Source organism: Leucopleurus acutus (assembly GCF_964270905.1).
Source record: "Leucopleurus acutus genome assembly, chromosome: 7".
Lineage (NCBI taxonomy): Eukaryota > Metazoa > Chordata > Mammalia > Artiodactyla > Delphinidae > Leucopleurus > Leucopleurus acutus.
The window spans coordinates 675,955-690,080 of NC_139150.1; the positions used below are offsets into that span (position 1 = coordinate 675,955).

General features: G+C 63.0%; 3 protein-coding genes across 4 annotated transcripts; 1 reads left to right on the forward strand and 2 right to left on the reverse strand.

The window, feature by feature from the left end:
* Positions 1-1,032: 1,032 nt before the first annotated feature.
* On the reverse strand, positions 1,033-3,326 carry STPG3 (sperm-tail PG-rich repeat containing 3; the record flags this gene model as incomplete). The annotated part of the gene is given in 6 exon segments (XM_082843713.1): positions 1,033-1,119; positions 2,041-2,115; positions 2,117-2,181; positions 2,270-2,712; positions 2,805-2,999; positions 3,220-3,326. Coding segments are annotated over 6 exon segments (972 nt in total).
* Positions 3,327-5,358: 2,032 nt separating this feature from the next.
* Positions 5,359-8,862, forward strand: CIMIP2A (ciliary microtubule inner protein 2A; the record flags this gene model as incomplete). 2 transcript variants are annotated; one of them, XM_082842945.1, is made up of 7 exons in its annotated part: positions 5,359-5,414; positions 6,810-7,024; positions 7,110-7,372; positions 7,469-7,595; positions 7,848-7,942; positions 8,235-8,352; positions 8,774-8,862. In XM_082842945.1, 7 exons carry the CDS (start codon positions 5,359-5,361, stop codon positions 8,860-8,862), a joined length of 963 nt encoding a protein of 320 aa, XP_082699071.1. The 2 variants fall into 2 exon arrangements, with proteins under 2 accessions (XP_082699071.1, XP_082699072.1); XM_082842946.1 differs by having other exon boundaries at positions 7,514-7,595.
* TUBB4B (tubulin beta 4B class IVb) lies at positions 8,853-11,256 on the reverse strand. Its single transcript, XM_082842928.1, has 4 exons — positions 11,180-11,256; positions 10,785-10,893; positions 10,598-10,708; positions 8,853-10,068 (listed from the first exon to the last, which is right to left on the reverse strand). The coding sequence occupies exons 1-4, from the start codon at positions 11,234-11,236 to the stop codon at positions 9,008-9,010; spliced, it is 1,338 nt and encodes a 445-aa protein (XP_082699054.1). The 5' UTR covers positions 11,237-11,256; the 3' UTR covers positions 8,853-9,007.
* Between the last annotated feature and the right edge of the window lie 2,870 nt (positions 11,257-14,126).

The window sequence follows — 14,126 nt, forward strand, 5'->3', positions numbered from 1 at the left end:
ACGAAGCCCATGCGCCATAACTACTGAGCCCTCGGTGCCACAACTACTGAAGCCCGCACGCCTAGAGCCCGTGCTCCGCAACAAGAGAAGCCACGGCAATGAGAAGCCCGCGCACGGCAACAAAGAGTAGCCGCCCCTCTCCGCCACGCTCACCGCAACTAGAGAAAGCCCGTGCGCAGCAACGAAGACCCAATGCAACCAAAAGTAAATAAATAAATTTATTTAAAAAAAAAAAAAAACAGTTTGCCTCAAATAGGGAGTGCCTAGCAGAGACCTGGACATGCAGTGACAGGGTGACAAAGGATGGCTGTCCTCTTGTCACCTTGAGCATCTATCCCCCTTGCTAACCAAAAGTGTTAGGCCCTCAGGCTGAGGTCCAGCCCAACTCGCTGCACATGTGAGCCCTGGATTCCATGGGGTCCCTCATCTCTTGCAGTGCAAGATGCCCATACAGTGCCTGCAGCAGTCACTGCCTGCCCTGCACCCTCCGCGGGCTCCCCATTGCCAAGCATGCAAGCCCCCGGACCCAGCATGCAGCCCTCTGCAGCTTTTCCATCCCTCCAGCTCACCTCCTTCTGTCCCACCAGCTCGGGGTCTTCCCAAGCTTGGCCACACCAAACATCACACCCTCTCCCTTTTCATGTGCCTTGGCTTCTGAGGTTTGCTCTGCCATAAATTCCCTTCCTGCTGCCCAGCAAACTCATCCTTGAAAGCCCCCTCCGGAAAACCCTCCCTCCTCAGCCCAGCTTGAGGGATTGCTGCAACCTTCCTGCTGGTCCCACTCCTGGCTTTGAGACCTAGGGATTGCTTGTGGTGCAGCTGAGAGGAGGGCTCCTGGTCCTCCCACGCTGGGCCAGACTCCCAAGGCCAGAGTGCCCCAGGTCTATCTCCGCTGCCCGCTGCCTGAGCTGGTCAGCCCAGGGCTCAGTGCCAACAGTCTGCAGTCCCACTGCTCTGATTCCCGAGGGTGCTGGGGCTTGACCCCCAGCTGGTTCAGCCCTGGAGGAGGTCACAGGTGCACGACGCTCAGACTCACTTGTCCTTGGCTTCCCTGCGGAAAGGGATGATGCCAACACCATGGGAGCAGCTCTTGTGCAGTGACTGTTTGAAGGGGTTGAGCTTAGAGGAGACAGAGAAGGGGGCCTGGCCCAGGGCTTGGGTGACACAGGGAGGACCCCTGGGGAAATTGGTGCAGAGACAGGAGCCACCACAAGCTGCAGGTGAGGCCCCTGCAGGGAGGCAGCCTTGGGGCCGACCCCTGGGTAGGAGGGCGGGTCCATGGTGACGAGGAGTCCAGTGGCCAGGCTGCTGCTGTGGGCAGGGGCCGGGCCGCACAGTGAAGCCTGGGGAGTCTATCGGCTACAGCTTGGCCTGCACGGCCCCGTGTGAGTTCACAGGGTCTTTGGGCAGGTGCGGGAAGAAGGGGGGCCGGGCCCTAACGACCTGGTCCTCTGGGCCCTACCTGGTGGCCGGGCAGTCTGACCTTACCTCAAGACTGCCCCCCGCCTCCACTGCAACGGTCAGTTCCTCGGCTCGGCAAGCAGCCTGATCCTTGGGTAGACTGGCAGCCGGACCCTCTCCGGGATGGCACGGCTAGATGGGGGTGTCCCACACTGCCCACAGGGCTCCCTCCCACCCTGTCCCAGGCCACCCCACCCTAGAGGAGACACTCTGAAGGGGAAGTGAAGGGGGATCCCTGGCCAGAGAAAGCCGGACATGACAGGTTAGCTGCAGGCCACATCTGCAGCACAGCTCACCAGGCAAGACCACCAAGCCCAGCACAGAATTCGGAAGAACCAACAGCATCTCTATATAACAAGGGGGGTGGGCAGGTGGGGCTCCGGGCTAGGGCTCCAGGCTGGGCTCCAGGCTGGGTCCACAGGTCAGAGGGGTCGGCCGGCCCGGAGGGTGGATCACGGGTGCCCAGAGGGTCAGAAGGCCAGGCTGGGGGCACTGAGTTCCAGAGGGAGGCCCGGGAAGGCCCCCAGGCCCGGAAGGCCAGGGTTTCATGTGCTAACTGGGTGGGCCAGCTGCACCCACTGGGCTCGAGAGTGCGCAGAAGGGGCCAGTGTCGTGGCACTTGGGTCTCTGCAAGCCTTGGATGACCACCCCCATGTGCGGAGCGGAAGTGCGAGTTGTAGCAGTCCTCCACGCCATAGGCAGCCGGGCCCAGGGTGCAGGCTGCAGAGGGAAGGTGGGTGCAGTTACCGTGCCCGCCCCCTCTGCCCGGTGCCCACCTCCCCCCCCCCGCCCCCGCCCACCTCCTTACAGGAGCCCACCCAGGAGGCCAGCAGGGGCGAGCAGCTCATGCAGAAAGCGGGCGGGCAGGGGCCCGGCAGGCGGCACCCGGGAAGGATGTTGTAGGCGATGGAGCTAACCCCGTCGGCAGAGGGACCTGCAGGAGGGGCTGGGCCCGCGGCCCTGCACCCCAGGCCTGCAGCATCCCCAAGTGGGCTCCGGCCTCGGGGGGGGGCTAGAGTAAGGCGACCCCCGAAGCTGAAGGCCGGGCAGGCGGGCAGGCTGGGCGGCTGGTAGTCGGCGGGCGAGGGCCACTGCAGGTCAAAGTCACCGCAGGCTCCTCCCTCGGGGGACCCGCCCCCGCCCCCACCCCAGGACCCGCCGGGCAAACCTGCTCCCAGTTGAAGTCGTTCTGGGTGACAGGGCTTTCCCTCGGGAACCACACGGTCTGCCACGCCCTGCAGCCGCCACCCTCTGCGGTGGGGGCAGCGTCATGGGGGCGCTGGTGGCCGGGGTCCCACTCCGGGGGTGAGGGCGGACAGTGGGGGCTTTCGGGGAGGGCGCACGTCACGGGTAGGGTGCATGCGAGCGATGGTGAAGAGTGGGGCAGTGGGGAGCACTCTTGCGCCGAAGCATCTGGCACCCGGTACCTGGTGGGGCCCGGGACGCCCAGGTTGGTCACGACGGGGGGGCGTCGCTCCAGCCCTGGCGGGAAGCAAGCTCTGGGCCTGGGTCCTCCAGGCGGGCCGCCACCAACCGGCCTGCCTCCCCAGACCGGCCCAGGGCTGGGGGTCCAGAGCCCTCACTCACACAGTTCCCTCAGGTTGTGGGCGCAGGTGGGCGGGCTTCCTGGAGGGGCCCGTTAGCATCCTGAGGCCCGCCTGGAGCTCTTGCACCCCTGGGGGCCACCATGCCCCCAGCCAATAGCCACCCTACGCCAGCTGCCCGCCCCCCAGCCCGCCCAGCGCCCTGGGAAGTTACTGGGAAGTCACAAGTGGCTTCTGTTTCAGGGGGCCATGGGTCCAGTGTTCGCCTCCATTGATGTGAAAATTTGCCAGGAATTTCACCGCCTTTTGGTCAAAATTCATTGTCAGGGTCTCTGGCTCCCTCCCCCAAGGACATCTCGGGGCTCTGTGACCTCGCTGGCTGGTCATGCCCCCCTCCCCCCCCCCCCCCCCGTTGCCGGGAACTCCCTGGGGAAGCAGCCCTGGAGGTGCCCTTCCCCTGACCTGCCAGGTGGGTTGCCCTGGGATCAGCCATGGCCAGGAGGCCCTCAGCCGCCCCACGCCCGTGACTCCTGGCTCGGCCACCTTTCCTCCCTCCCCCACTTTCTTGCCCCAACCCTTCCGCTCTCCTGGACTTCGGGGTCTCTTGGGGGGCTGGGGTCCACTCTAGTAGGGCTTTGGGGAGGACTGAGGCCCTGGCAGAGGGTGGAGAAGGGGGCAGGGGCCAGGGGGCACCTAGCTGTGCAGGGCCAGCTGAAGGAGGCGTGGGGGTAGGGTGTAGGGTCCAGGGAGACTCCCTAGCGCAGGAGGAGCCCCTGCGGAAAACCCAGCCCTCGGAAAAGTGGAGCAACAGTGGTTGGCTCTGAGTGGACCGTGCCCACCCCAGAGGCAGGCCTGGCGGCCCAGGTGGGGCTGAGGTGGGGAGGCCTGTCTTCTTGCGGGCACAGAGGCTGGAGGGTATCACAAACAGCTGGGGCTGCTGAGGCTGAAACGCAAAGGAATGACAATGACGAGGCCGGCTGAGCGAGAGTCCATCTGCACACCGGGCCCTGCGGCGCGCTCCAGAGCTGACCAGCCAACCAGCTCAGCCCTGGCCTTGGCCTCATCCAGGCGGGGCCCGGCCAAGAATGTCTCCTCCTCCGCACCCCCGTCTCTTCCTCTCCAGAGCCCTCCCATCTGACGCTGACCCTGCCTGGCCTCGGGAGGGGCTCCAGATGGACAGGCAGACAGATAAAGACTTCCTTGAGGAAACACACCTTTGATCAGGGCAGGGGGCTCCCAGTCTGTGCTCCAGGGCCCTTCCCGTGGTGCATGGTGTTCTCTGAGGGCATAATCACCCACAGATGCAGGTATAGCTTGTCAGAGCCCTTGTCACTGGGCGTGAGCAGCTGGGAGTTCTCCCTATAACAAATACTGCCATCCGCCATGGTGGATGACGTGCACGCCTGTCTTCAGCTAAACATGGATCATTTCCTCAGGATAGACGCACCGAGTGGAAGCGGTGGGTCAAAGCCTGTGCAGCCTTTGTGCTCCCAAATTAGAGGCGGTCCTCATGCTGGCAAAGGAGCGTCAGAAAGTGCAGCATCGGCGTTTCATCAGCATTCGTTTGACAGAGGCTCTGCCCTCGTTGACTATAGGCACATTTCACATGTATTTTTCTGGTGGGGTGTTAGTTTTTCATAGGTTTGTTTTGTAAGGTTGTTTCCACTGATATCACGTCTGCACATAACACTTGCTGCAAACGTTTTCCCCAGTTGCTCATCTGCCTTTTAGTATTGTTTATACTGTTTTTTGACACGTATTTGAACCCGCTAATCGTTGCCTTTATGACATTTTTCTTCGTTTTTATGGTTAGAAAGTCCTCCCTACACACACACACACACACACACACACACAGATCAGGATTTCTTTAAAATGGAAAATAGTGCCCAGCTCCAGGGGAAAGACCCTCCAGGACAGAGTCCCAGCAGCTCCCCGGCTCAGGAACCTTGTGGCAATGCCTCCAAAGCGTCCAGGGCCTTGCATCTGAGGAGGGGGCTTGGGGTGGGGCTCCCTTAGCCTCACCCTGGGAGGCTGCCCTTCAGTTGGCTACTGGCCCCCTGCGGGTAGCAAGCGTTCAAACCCAACCCTGCCTCTCACTACCTAGCAGGACCGACTGGGCTGCAATTACAGTCCCCGTTTCCCAAGCTCTAGGTCTGTCCTCAGTGAGACGCCTCCCCGGGCCTCCCGTAAAACGGGAGTGCTCACAGGGTATGGGAAGGGGCCCGGCCCAGGTGCTGCCCAACAATGCCGGGCCTCTTCACAATGGTTGCCAGGCAACAAGGACTCCTCTCTGGAAGGAGCCAGGTGCAGGCACGAGAGGGGCTGAAGGCAGCCCAGGCAGAGCTGAGGCGCGATGACAGCTACTCAGAAGCACAACCTCTTCCCGCCGGAACCTCACTACATCCCTGGGTAAGCGCCGGAGCCCTGCGGGGAGGCTGGGGTCCCCGAGGATGGGGGAGCAAGGCCGGGGCCTAAGGGCTGAAGGTTGCTCAGCTGTGAGGGGGGCCCCAGAGCTGGGTCTCCAGGAAGCTGAGGCCAGAGGGTGAGGCCCTTGAGCAGGAACCTGGGGACACGGAAGGCCAGGGAAATGGGGGTGAGGCCGAGGGCTGGAGGGGCCAGGAGGGAGGGCTGGGGTGGGCTCGAGAGGGCCCGGCCGACCTGCCCTGCTGGAGCAGCCGTCTCAGGTGGCCAGCACGTGTGTCGAGAGCAGAAACTGGGGACAGCGCGACAGCTGGGGAGGCTGGCTTCTCCTTCCATAGAGCACTCCGCGCTTTAAAGAGGAGATGAACTGGGGATTCCCTGGCGGTCCAGTGGTTAGGACTCTGCACTTCCACCGCAGGGGGCACGGGTTCGATTCCTGGTTGGGGAACTAAGTTCCTGCATGCTGCGCGGCCGAAAAAAATAAATAAAAACATAAAGAGAAGAGGAGCATGTGGAGTAAAGTGATGGACACCGGTGCCAGGCCACCTTGCTAGGTGTCCCGCATGCCAACAACAGAAACGAGGGACTTCCCTGGCCGTCCAGCGTTTAAGACTCTGAGCTTCCACTGCAAGGGCCACGGGTGGGATCCTGGTCAGGGAACTAAGATCCAGCGTGCTGTGTGGCACAACCTAATAAATAAGAATAGAAACAGGCCTCCAGAGTGTGTGTGCACACCAACACACACTCAGACCACGCACAAGGAAAAGGCTGGGAAGCACCAGACCCAACTCTGGTGACACTGCAGAGGCTCTCACCTTCAGCCCCAGCCGCGCGCAGCTGACTGACAAACCTGCATTCTCTTGAGCAGATCTTAAGAGGAAAGCAACGCACCCCCCTTGGACGTTACACAGGCCCCGGGCAGCAGTGGACGCCCTCAGGGCTTAGCCATGGCGCCCACACCACTTCCCCACGGGCCTCAATGACGCTCAGCTCAAGTGCCACCTCCCGCCAGCCTCCCGGGTGGCCGCCATCTGGGCCCAATGCCCACCATACCTTCCTGGCGGGACCGACTCGTGTACAATGGGCTGCCCTGTGTCTCAGACCACCCCTGCAATGCTTTCGGGGGGGCAGAGCTCCCCGTTGCCTCATCTTTAAGACCCTTGTTGTTGGAAGATGGCTGGGTGGATGGGACCCCGATGGTGGTGATGACAGAGCTCCCCTCCCGTGGGCCAGCCCTGTTCTCAGTGCTTGGCCTGTGCTGCCCATTCAAGCCCCAAGAGCGCCGGACAGCAGGTGCTGCCGTGACCCCATTCTGTAGGCGGGTCGCAGATCTTGCCTGTGGCCAGTAGGCTGGGTCCACACCGGCTCCTCTCTCCTCCACAGCTATGCCGGCTTCTACCCGCAGCTGCGCTACCAGGTGGGGAACACCTATGGGCGCACCACGGCGCAGCTGCTCGCGGACGCCAGCGTGCCGAAGAGCCCATGCTCCGTGCTGTCCCCCATAGCCAAGCCCAAGTCCATCGAGGACTTCAGCAAGTCCCAGCCACCTTTTACGCCCTGCCGTGAACTGACAGAGCCCTACGTCTCCCAGTACACCAGTTAAGCCGCTGCCCACCCACCGGCCCTGCAGCCCCGGGGACGCCCCCATGCCCGCTGTGGCTCAAGGCTGCCCTATCCATACAGGTCTGAAGCCCTACAAGAACTGTGAGATCCTGGGCCGGTTCCCACCCCAGGAGGTGGATGCCCAGGGGCCGCCGGGAGGAGAGAATGTATCCAGGCAAGTCCCACTGCCTGCAGGCTTCGTGCCCTACCCCCTCTACCCTCCCTGCCCACCGGGCAGGAAGGGGGACTCCAGGGACCTTGGACACCCGGGCCTGCGGTTGGCATTAGGGGAAGAGGCCTGGATGAGCGCCACCTCTGCCCGTGAGGCCCCCACGCAGTACCAGGTAACTGAGAGACACACTGGGAGCACTGGGATCAAGCCTCGCCACAGCCAGAGCCCGGTGGGGGCTGGGGCGCTGACTTGCCCCTCCCCATTCCAGCTGTGCCCCTGCATGAGGGAAGGGTGCCTGGCCCCAGCCCACCAGCGGGAGACACTACGTGTGGGCTGCTTCCACAGGCCGCCCCAGATGGACCACCCCGACCTGATCCAGCGCAAGGCCATCTCAGGTGGGTGCCTGGGGCCTGGGCACGACACGCACCCGCAAGGCTCCAAGGGCCCAGGCAGGACCTGGGGAGAGCAAGTGAGGCTGCCCAAGGGCCCTCCCCGAGACTGGGAGCTCCTGCTGACCCATTCCTGTCTGTTTAGGGGGAGAGAGGAGCCCAGACAGACTTCCCTAACCCCCCGGGAGCAGGTGCGAATGCCCGGGCGGGGGAAGATGGGCATGATTGAGAGCGGGGCCCTGGCTCCTCCTTCCCCAGGTTATGCTGGCTTTGTCCCTCGCTTTGCCTGGGTGATAGGGATGAATTTTCGCGATGGGGTCGCACAGGCCACAGATGAATTTGACAAGAGCCAGGTATGTGGACACCATCCCTGGGCGAGCACAGAGGTCTCCACGCTCTGGCTTCCCTGGAGGGAGGGGGCTCTGCCTGGCCCAAAGAGGCTGCTCCCCTCCGCCCGCCCCTGCCCCCCAAACGTCTTTCTGACTAGGTCTTGGCTCTCTGCCTCGGAGTGTTGCGGACAGATGGGAAAAGACCCTGAGCCACTCATTCCCAGGAGAATGTCAGCCTTGCACCCACCGGGACATTCTGCTCACTGGTTACCAGTTGGGGGCGGCAGCACATGCCAACGCCTGCCTGTTTCCGCAGTTCCTGCTCAGAAATCCCTTCCGTGCCCCGGGCGAGAGGCTGCCCAGAACGCAGTGGCCTAACACCACCATCTACAGAAGCCAAGGTCTGATACCTTTCTACATGGGGTTCATACCAGGTGAGTGCAGTAGGCTCCCCGCCCCCATCCCAGACAAGGTCACGGTGACAGGTCACTGTGGGGAGGCGTCCGGGCCTGGGCCCCCTTACCCGTGCTGAACCTCAGGCAGAAGGCCAGCTGTGTGACCACACGATTCCCTTGGGGCAGGACTACCCAACGTCCCCTCTTCCCCAGTGTAGAAGGGTTTCACAGCCCTGACACTAAAAGTCAGACAGAGGCCAGCTGCCTGCAGACCATGCTGGCCTTCTAGAGGTTTCCTGTGCACAGGCCAGACCTGCCTTCAGGAGGCAGGGGCCCAGGGCAGCCCCAAGCTCCCAGGAGTCGGCGTGTTCGCAGGCCGAGCCGACCCCTCCAGCAGCCACTCGCGTGCTCACCCTGCGCACATGGTGAGCCCGCTCAGCTGCAGTGGTGCCCCTCGTAGCCATGCAGGACAACTACGCACTGACGTTTGGCAACAGCACCCGCAAGGCCTGTCAGAAGGAACTGGAGAGGCGCAGCCAGACACTATGAAAACGCTTTAATGGTGGTACCTGTACAGCATGTGATGTCAAGACAAGAAGAACAAATACACACACAGAAAGACAGGGCTATCAGAGAACAGGCTGAGTGAATAAAGAGTTCCCACGGCTCCCATGCCTCACCCGGTACCGCAGCCCTAGGCCACCTCCTCCTCGGCCTCCTCCTCAAACTCCCCCTCCTCCTCAGCCGTGGCGTCCTGGTACTGCTGGTACTCGGACACCAGGTCGTTCATGTTGCTCTCGGCCTCGGTGAACTCCATCTCGTCCATGCCCTCGCCCGTGTACCAGTGCAGGAAGGCCTTGCGGCGGAACATGGCCGTGAACTGCTCTGAGATGCGCTTGAACAGCTCCTGGATGGCCGTGCTGTTGCCGATGAAGGTGGCCGACATCTTGAGCCCGCGGGGCGGGATGTCGCACACGGCCGTCTTCACGTTGTTGGGGATCCACTCGACGAAGTAGCTGCTGTTCTTGTTTTGGACGTTAAGCATCTGCTCGTCCACCTCCTTCATGGACATGCGGCCCCGGAACACGGCGGCCACGGTCAGGTAGCGGCCATGGCGGGGGTCACAGGCCGCCATCATGTTCTTGGCATCAAACATCTGCTGGGTGAGCTCGGGCACCGTCAGCGCGCGGTACTGCTGGCTGCCCCGGCTGGTCAGTGGGGCGAAGCCGGGCATGAAGAAGTGCAGACGGGGGAAGGGGACCATATTGACAGCCAGCTTTCGCAGGTCAGCATTGAGCTGGCCCGGGAAGCGCAGGCAGGTGGTGACCCCGCTCATGGTGGCCGACACCAGGTGGTTGAGGTCACCGTAGGTGGGCGTGGTCAGCTTCAGGGTGCGGAAGCAGATGTCGTACAGCGCCTCATTGTCGATGCAGTAGGTCTCGTCCGTGTTCTCCACCAGCTGGTGCACGGACAGCGTGGCGTTGTAGGGCTCCACCACTGTGTCCGACACCTTGGGTGAGGGCACCACGCTGAAGGTGTTCATGATGCGGTCGGGGTACTCCTCGCGGATCTTGCTGATGAGGAGGGTGCCCATCCCGGACCCGGTGCCGCCCCCCAGCGAGTGGGTCAGCTGGAAGCCCTGCAGGCAGTCGCAGCTCTCCGCCTCCTTCCTCACAACATCCAGCACCGAGTCCACCAGCTCCGCACCTTCTGTGTAGTGCCCCTTGGCCCAGTTGTTCCCAGCACCACTCTGACCTGCAAAGGAGAGCAGCCAGTCGCTCTTCGGCCAGGCACGTGGTCACCACTGGTCACCCGTGCCAAAAGGCCAGATGACAGGGCGTGAGGCCACACACAACCCCCCCACCGCAGGTACAGCAGGTGGACCCCCAGACGCATAACGTAACGACGTACCCCATTAGAAATAAAGAGTTCAAGCTAAAGTAGTTGAACGACAAGCCAGCTGCTCCCACGGGCAGCCTCCGCCAATTCCCAAGGGCAGAGGAACCGCCACCGCCTCTGACTCAGCCTGCACGGCTGGCAGATTACATCTGCCTGCTCCTTCCGTGCGTGCGGACAGCTGGGCCTTCCCCCCAAAGCCGCTTTAGGAGAGGGGATTGAGTGACTCGAGGAGGAAGGAGAGTGTCCTTGAACCCCGCTTCTACGGGCAGTGCAGAGTGAATCAGGACCTCGGCTCTGCGGTCCTAAAACTGACGACCTTGGGCACCCCTTGACCTATAAGGCGCCCTGGCTATCAAGCCACCCCCCAGCCCGACTTGCAGCTCACCGAAGACGAAGTTGTCCGGCCTGAATATCTGCCCGAAGGGCCCCGAGCGCACGGAGTCCATGGTGCCCGGCTCCAGATCCACGAGCACGGCGCGGGGCACGTACTTGCCACCTGTGGGGCGGGAGGCGTCAGCGACGGGAGGGCCGCGGGGCGGCAGGGGCGTGGGGAAAGGGCGCGGGGGTCTCACCCGTGGCCTCGTTGTAGTACACGTTGATCCGCTCCAGCTGCAGGTCGCTGTCCCCGTGGTAGGTGCCGGTAGGGTCGATGCCATGCTCATCGCTGATCACCTCCCAAAACTGCGGGAGACGCGAGCGGGCCGGGCTGGGGCTGAGTCACGCCTGAGGTGCCCGGGCCGGCCCCGCCCCGGACGGCGCGGCCCTCCCCTCGCCGCCGCCGCCGCCGCCGCCGCCGCCGCCGGGCCGTCCCCAAGGGCCCTCGCTGCCGCCCCCGCCCCGACTCCGGTTCGGGCGCCGCGCGGGGCCGCAATGCGGGGCCGCCGCCGCCCGCCCGCTGCCGCCATTTTTCCCGCCGCCCGCTCGCCCCGCCCGGAAGACCTGCGCCGGCCCCGACGCCCCCGCTCACCTTTGCGCCGATTTGGTTGCCGCACTGGCCGGCCTGCAGGTGCACTATCTCCCTCATGGCGGCGGCGGCGGCGGCAGCAGTGGTAGATGAGGAGCGAGAGCCGAAGAGCTGGCGCGCAGAGTGCTACAACTGACTCGCCGCCAGTGCTTATATAGCCGCCGCGCCCGCCCCCGCCAGCCTCGTATTAAGTTTCCAGAGCGAGGCTAGCAAGCGTCCTCATTTGATTGGCTGCAGCTCCGTCAATCTTTCCGCCTAACGCCCGCCTTCCCAACGCCTTTGGCCCTTTATTGGTCCGCCGCGGCCTCTGCTCTCCCTATCAAAATACCCCCCTTCGCTCTGCGGTGCTCTGTCCATTGGGTGTTTCAAATGATTGATTTGTTCTTTCATTGGTTGGCTCCGGAGAGCACGCCGACAGGCCGGCGCTATTGGCTACGCTGGGCCAGCGTCCTGGTAACCGCCGCAGTGCCGCGGGGACCCACGCGGGCGGGGGCGCGGGCTCGGGAGGGGCCAAGCGGGGAGGGCGGGGGAGGGCCGGCCCGAGGCCCGGGGAAGGTAGGCGGGGCGCGCCCCGTGGGCGAGCGCTTAAGCCCGGGCCCGCCTTGCGCCCTGTCGAGGGCGGTCGAGCGCGGGTTGCTGGGTCTCCGAGCCGAGGAGGGGCGCGGAGCCATTCATAGCAGAGACATACGGGGCTCAGGAGCCAAGGGGCGGCGGGGCGGGTGTGTCGGTGGAGTCGGGCCCTCCCCCCAGAGCGGCGGAGACCTTGTGGCTCCCTGCTCCCCTCCTTGGTCCGCACCCGTCGCGGGCAGGTGGGGGAGCACGTGGGCCCGCTGCGCCGGGCCCGTGGAGAGGGGGCAGAGGAGGGGAGAAGTGGGCCCGGTGGGGCGGGGAGGGGAGAGGAGGGCAGGGCAGGGCGGGAAGGGGCCCTGCCTAGCAGCGGCTTGTTGTGGAGACCGCGCTGGCCCTGCGCCCGTTGCCTTGAGACTTTGGCCCCAGGAGAGAACAGAACTGCGTGGAGACGAGGGCAGCGCCCAGGCCTCTGGGCAACCACGGACCAGTACACCTGGGTGGACAAATGTTTTTACTCGTCCTTGATTTTTGTTTGGGGGAAAAAAAAATTTATGAAGGAAAAACAGTTAAATTACACGTGGTCACACCTTTAATCTCTCCTTTTACAAACAGTACACTTGCATTATATTTGCATAACATTTAAGAAACCAGGAATTACGACCTTGGGTCTGCCCTGGACAGCCTCCATTGCCGTGGCCACTGGGTCCTCTGTAGATTCTGGTTTTCTCAGTGCGGTTCTTACCCTCCTTTGCTCACGAACCCAAGGGTGTTGGGGGCAATACCTGTTTATTTCTACCTAAAGAGAATGCGCTCTTCTCTTCACCGTGTAATACATGACACTACGGTATCACGGTATACTGCAGCGTTAGGACATGTTATTCTATACTTAATCTGGGGATGGAATTGTTGGGGCAAGCAGCATGCCGGCATGGAGATTAGCCTTTGCATCCCCTGAGAGTGGTCTGCAGCTGCAGTCCTGACCTGGAGGGTGAGTCAGCATGTCAGAGTGCTGGTCAGTCCCCCCTCCATGCCAGTCCAGGAAGGTGGGCCCGGCTTCTGCTGGCCACAGGCAGTGGCATGTGGGGTGTGCAGGGTCACTGCCTGGCATCCGGGGTTCTCACGGTGCCCTGCAAAGTGGTTTAGCTGCCCAAGCAGCAGTCTGCACGGCCCTGGCCCTGCAGCAGGGAGGCTCTGGGGCCTGGTAGCATTGAGTTGTCCCAAACCCACAAACTGGTGAGCAAGGGAGCAGCTCAGATTTTCCTCCAAGCGAGCCAGTGAGCAGTGCTCTTTGAGATGTTTGTCAAAGCCTTCTCTCCTTGCCCCCCACACTTGCCTGAGATCCCCACTGGCAAAGGTCCCTGTTTCCTGTGACCAGTGCACACAGGGCTGGGAGTTCGGCATGGCCCCCCTACTTTACAGGTAACAAAATAGAGGTTGTGTCTCCCACCCAGGTGTGAGCCCCAGAGCCCCCCGTGGCACCAGGTTGTCCACCTTGCCCTCCCAAAGTGAACACTGGGAACAAGACAGCAGGAAGCTCCCCGTGTCCCTCGGCCAAGGACCACAGTTGCCACTGCTGCCCAGGGCTGGTGGGGGTAAGCCCTGCGGGTCCCCACCCTTAGCCAAGGGTGTTCCTGCTGCAGGGTGGAGAGGTTGGGCTGGGGGGCCGGTCTGGGCCCAGTGCAGCTCTGTGGCCCAGCGGGACGCAGGGCAGAGTGGGCAGGGGCTGTGGGAGTGCTAGGCGCCTGGCCCTCCTGCCCCAGCCTGCAGCTGTCGGAGGCATCCACAACGACGGCTCTGTTTACCGGTGGCCATGGTCCCAGCGGGAGGGTGCGTTACCGCCAGGCAGGAGCAGCAGGCAGACAGTCGTTCACGGCCTCAAAGGACCCAGCAGTCAGCCTTTGTGGGCGGCCTCACCCGCCCCCGGAAGGAGAGGTGCATGGGGTACTTTCTTCCCCTCTCACTGCCTTCCCACCATGGGGAGGGGGAGCTGCCCCCTCCATGTCCCCAGGGAAGCAGCCAGGCCCAGTCCCTCCTCAGGGGACTTCCATGGGAGTGAGGTTGATGTCAGAACCACAAGTGTGTCCTGAGGTTACAAAAGTGGGGGGAAGCCAAAAGGGGGTAATGAGCCTGCCCCAGGGGTCTTGTTCCCATGAGGCCCCTGTGGCTCTCAGAACGTGTGACTAGCTCCTTCCGAGGCCAGGGTGAGCCCCAGGCTCAGGAGACCCAGGAGCGTGTTGGGGGTGACAGGAGACCTGGAGGGGCTGAGAGGGACTAGGGGACACGGAGTGGGGCGGAGAGACCTGAGAAGTGAAAGGACATGATCCTGGACAATAATTGGTTCTGAGGTCCCCTGGTCTCATCTTCCTGACGATTCACACCT

Coding starts and splice junctions, on each gene's coding strand:
- TUBB4B (XM_082842928.1), bottom strand. CDS start 11,236: ATGAGGGAGATAGTGCACCTGCAGGCCGGCCAGTGCGGCAACCAAATC. Junction 10,894..11,179: donor GCAACCAAATCGGCGCAAAG/GTGAGCGGGGGC, acceptor CGTCTCCCGCAG/TTTTGGGAGGTGATCAGCGA. Junction 10,069..10,597: donor GCCGGACAACTTCGTCTTCG/GTGAGCTGCAAG, acceptor TCTCCTTTGCAG/GTCAGAGTGGTGCTGGGAAC.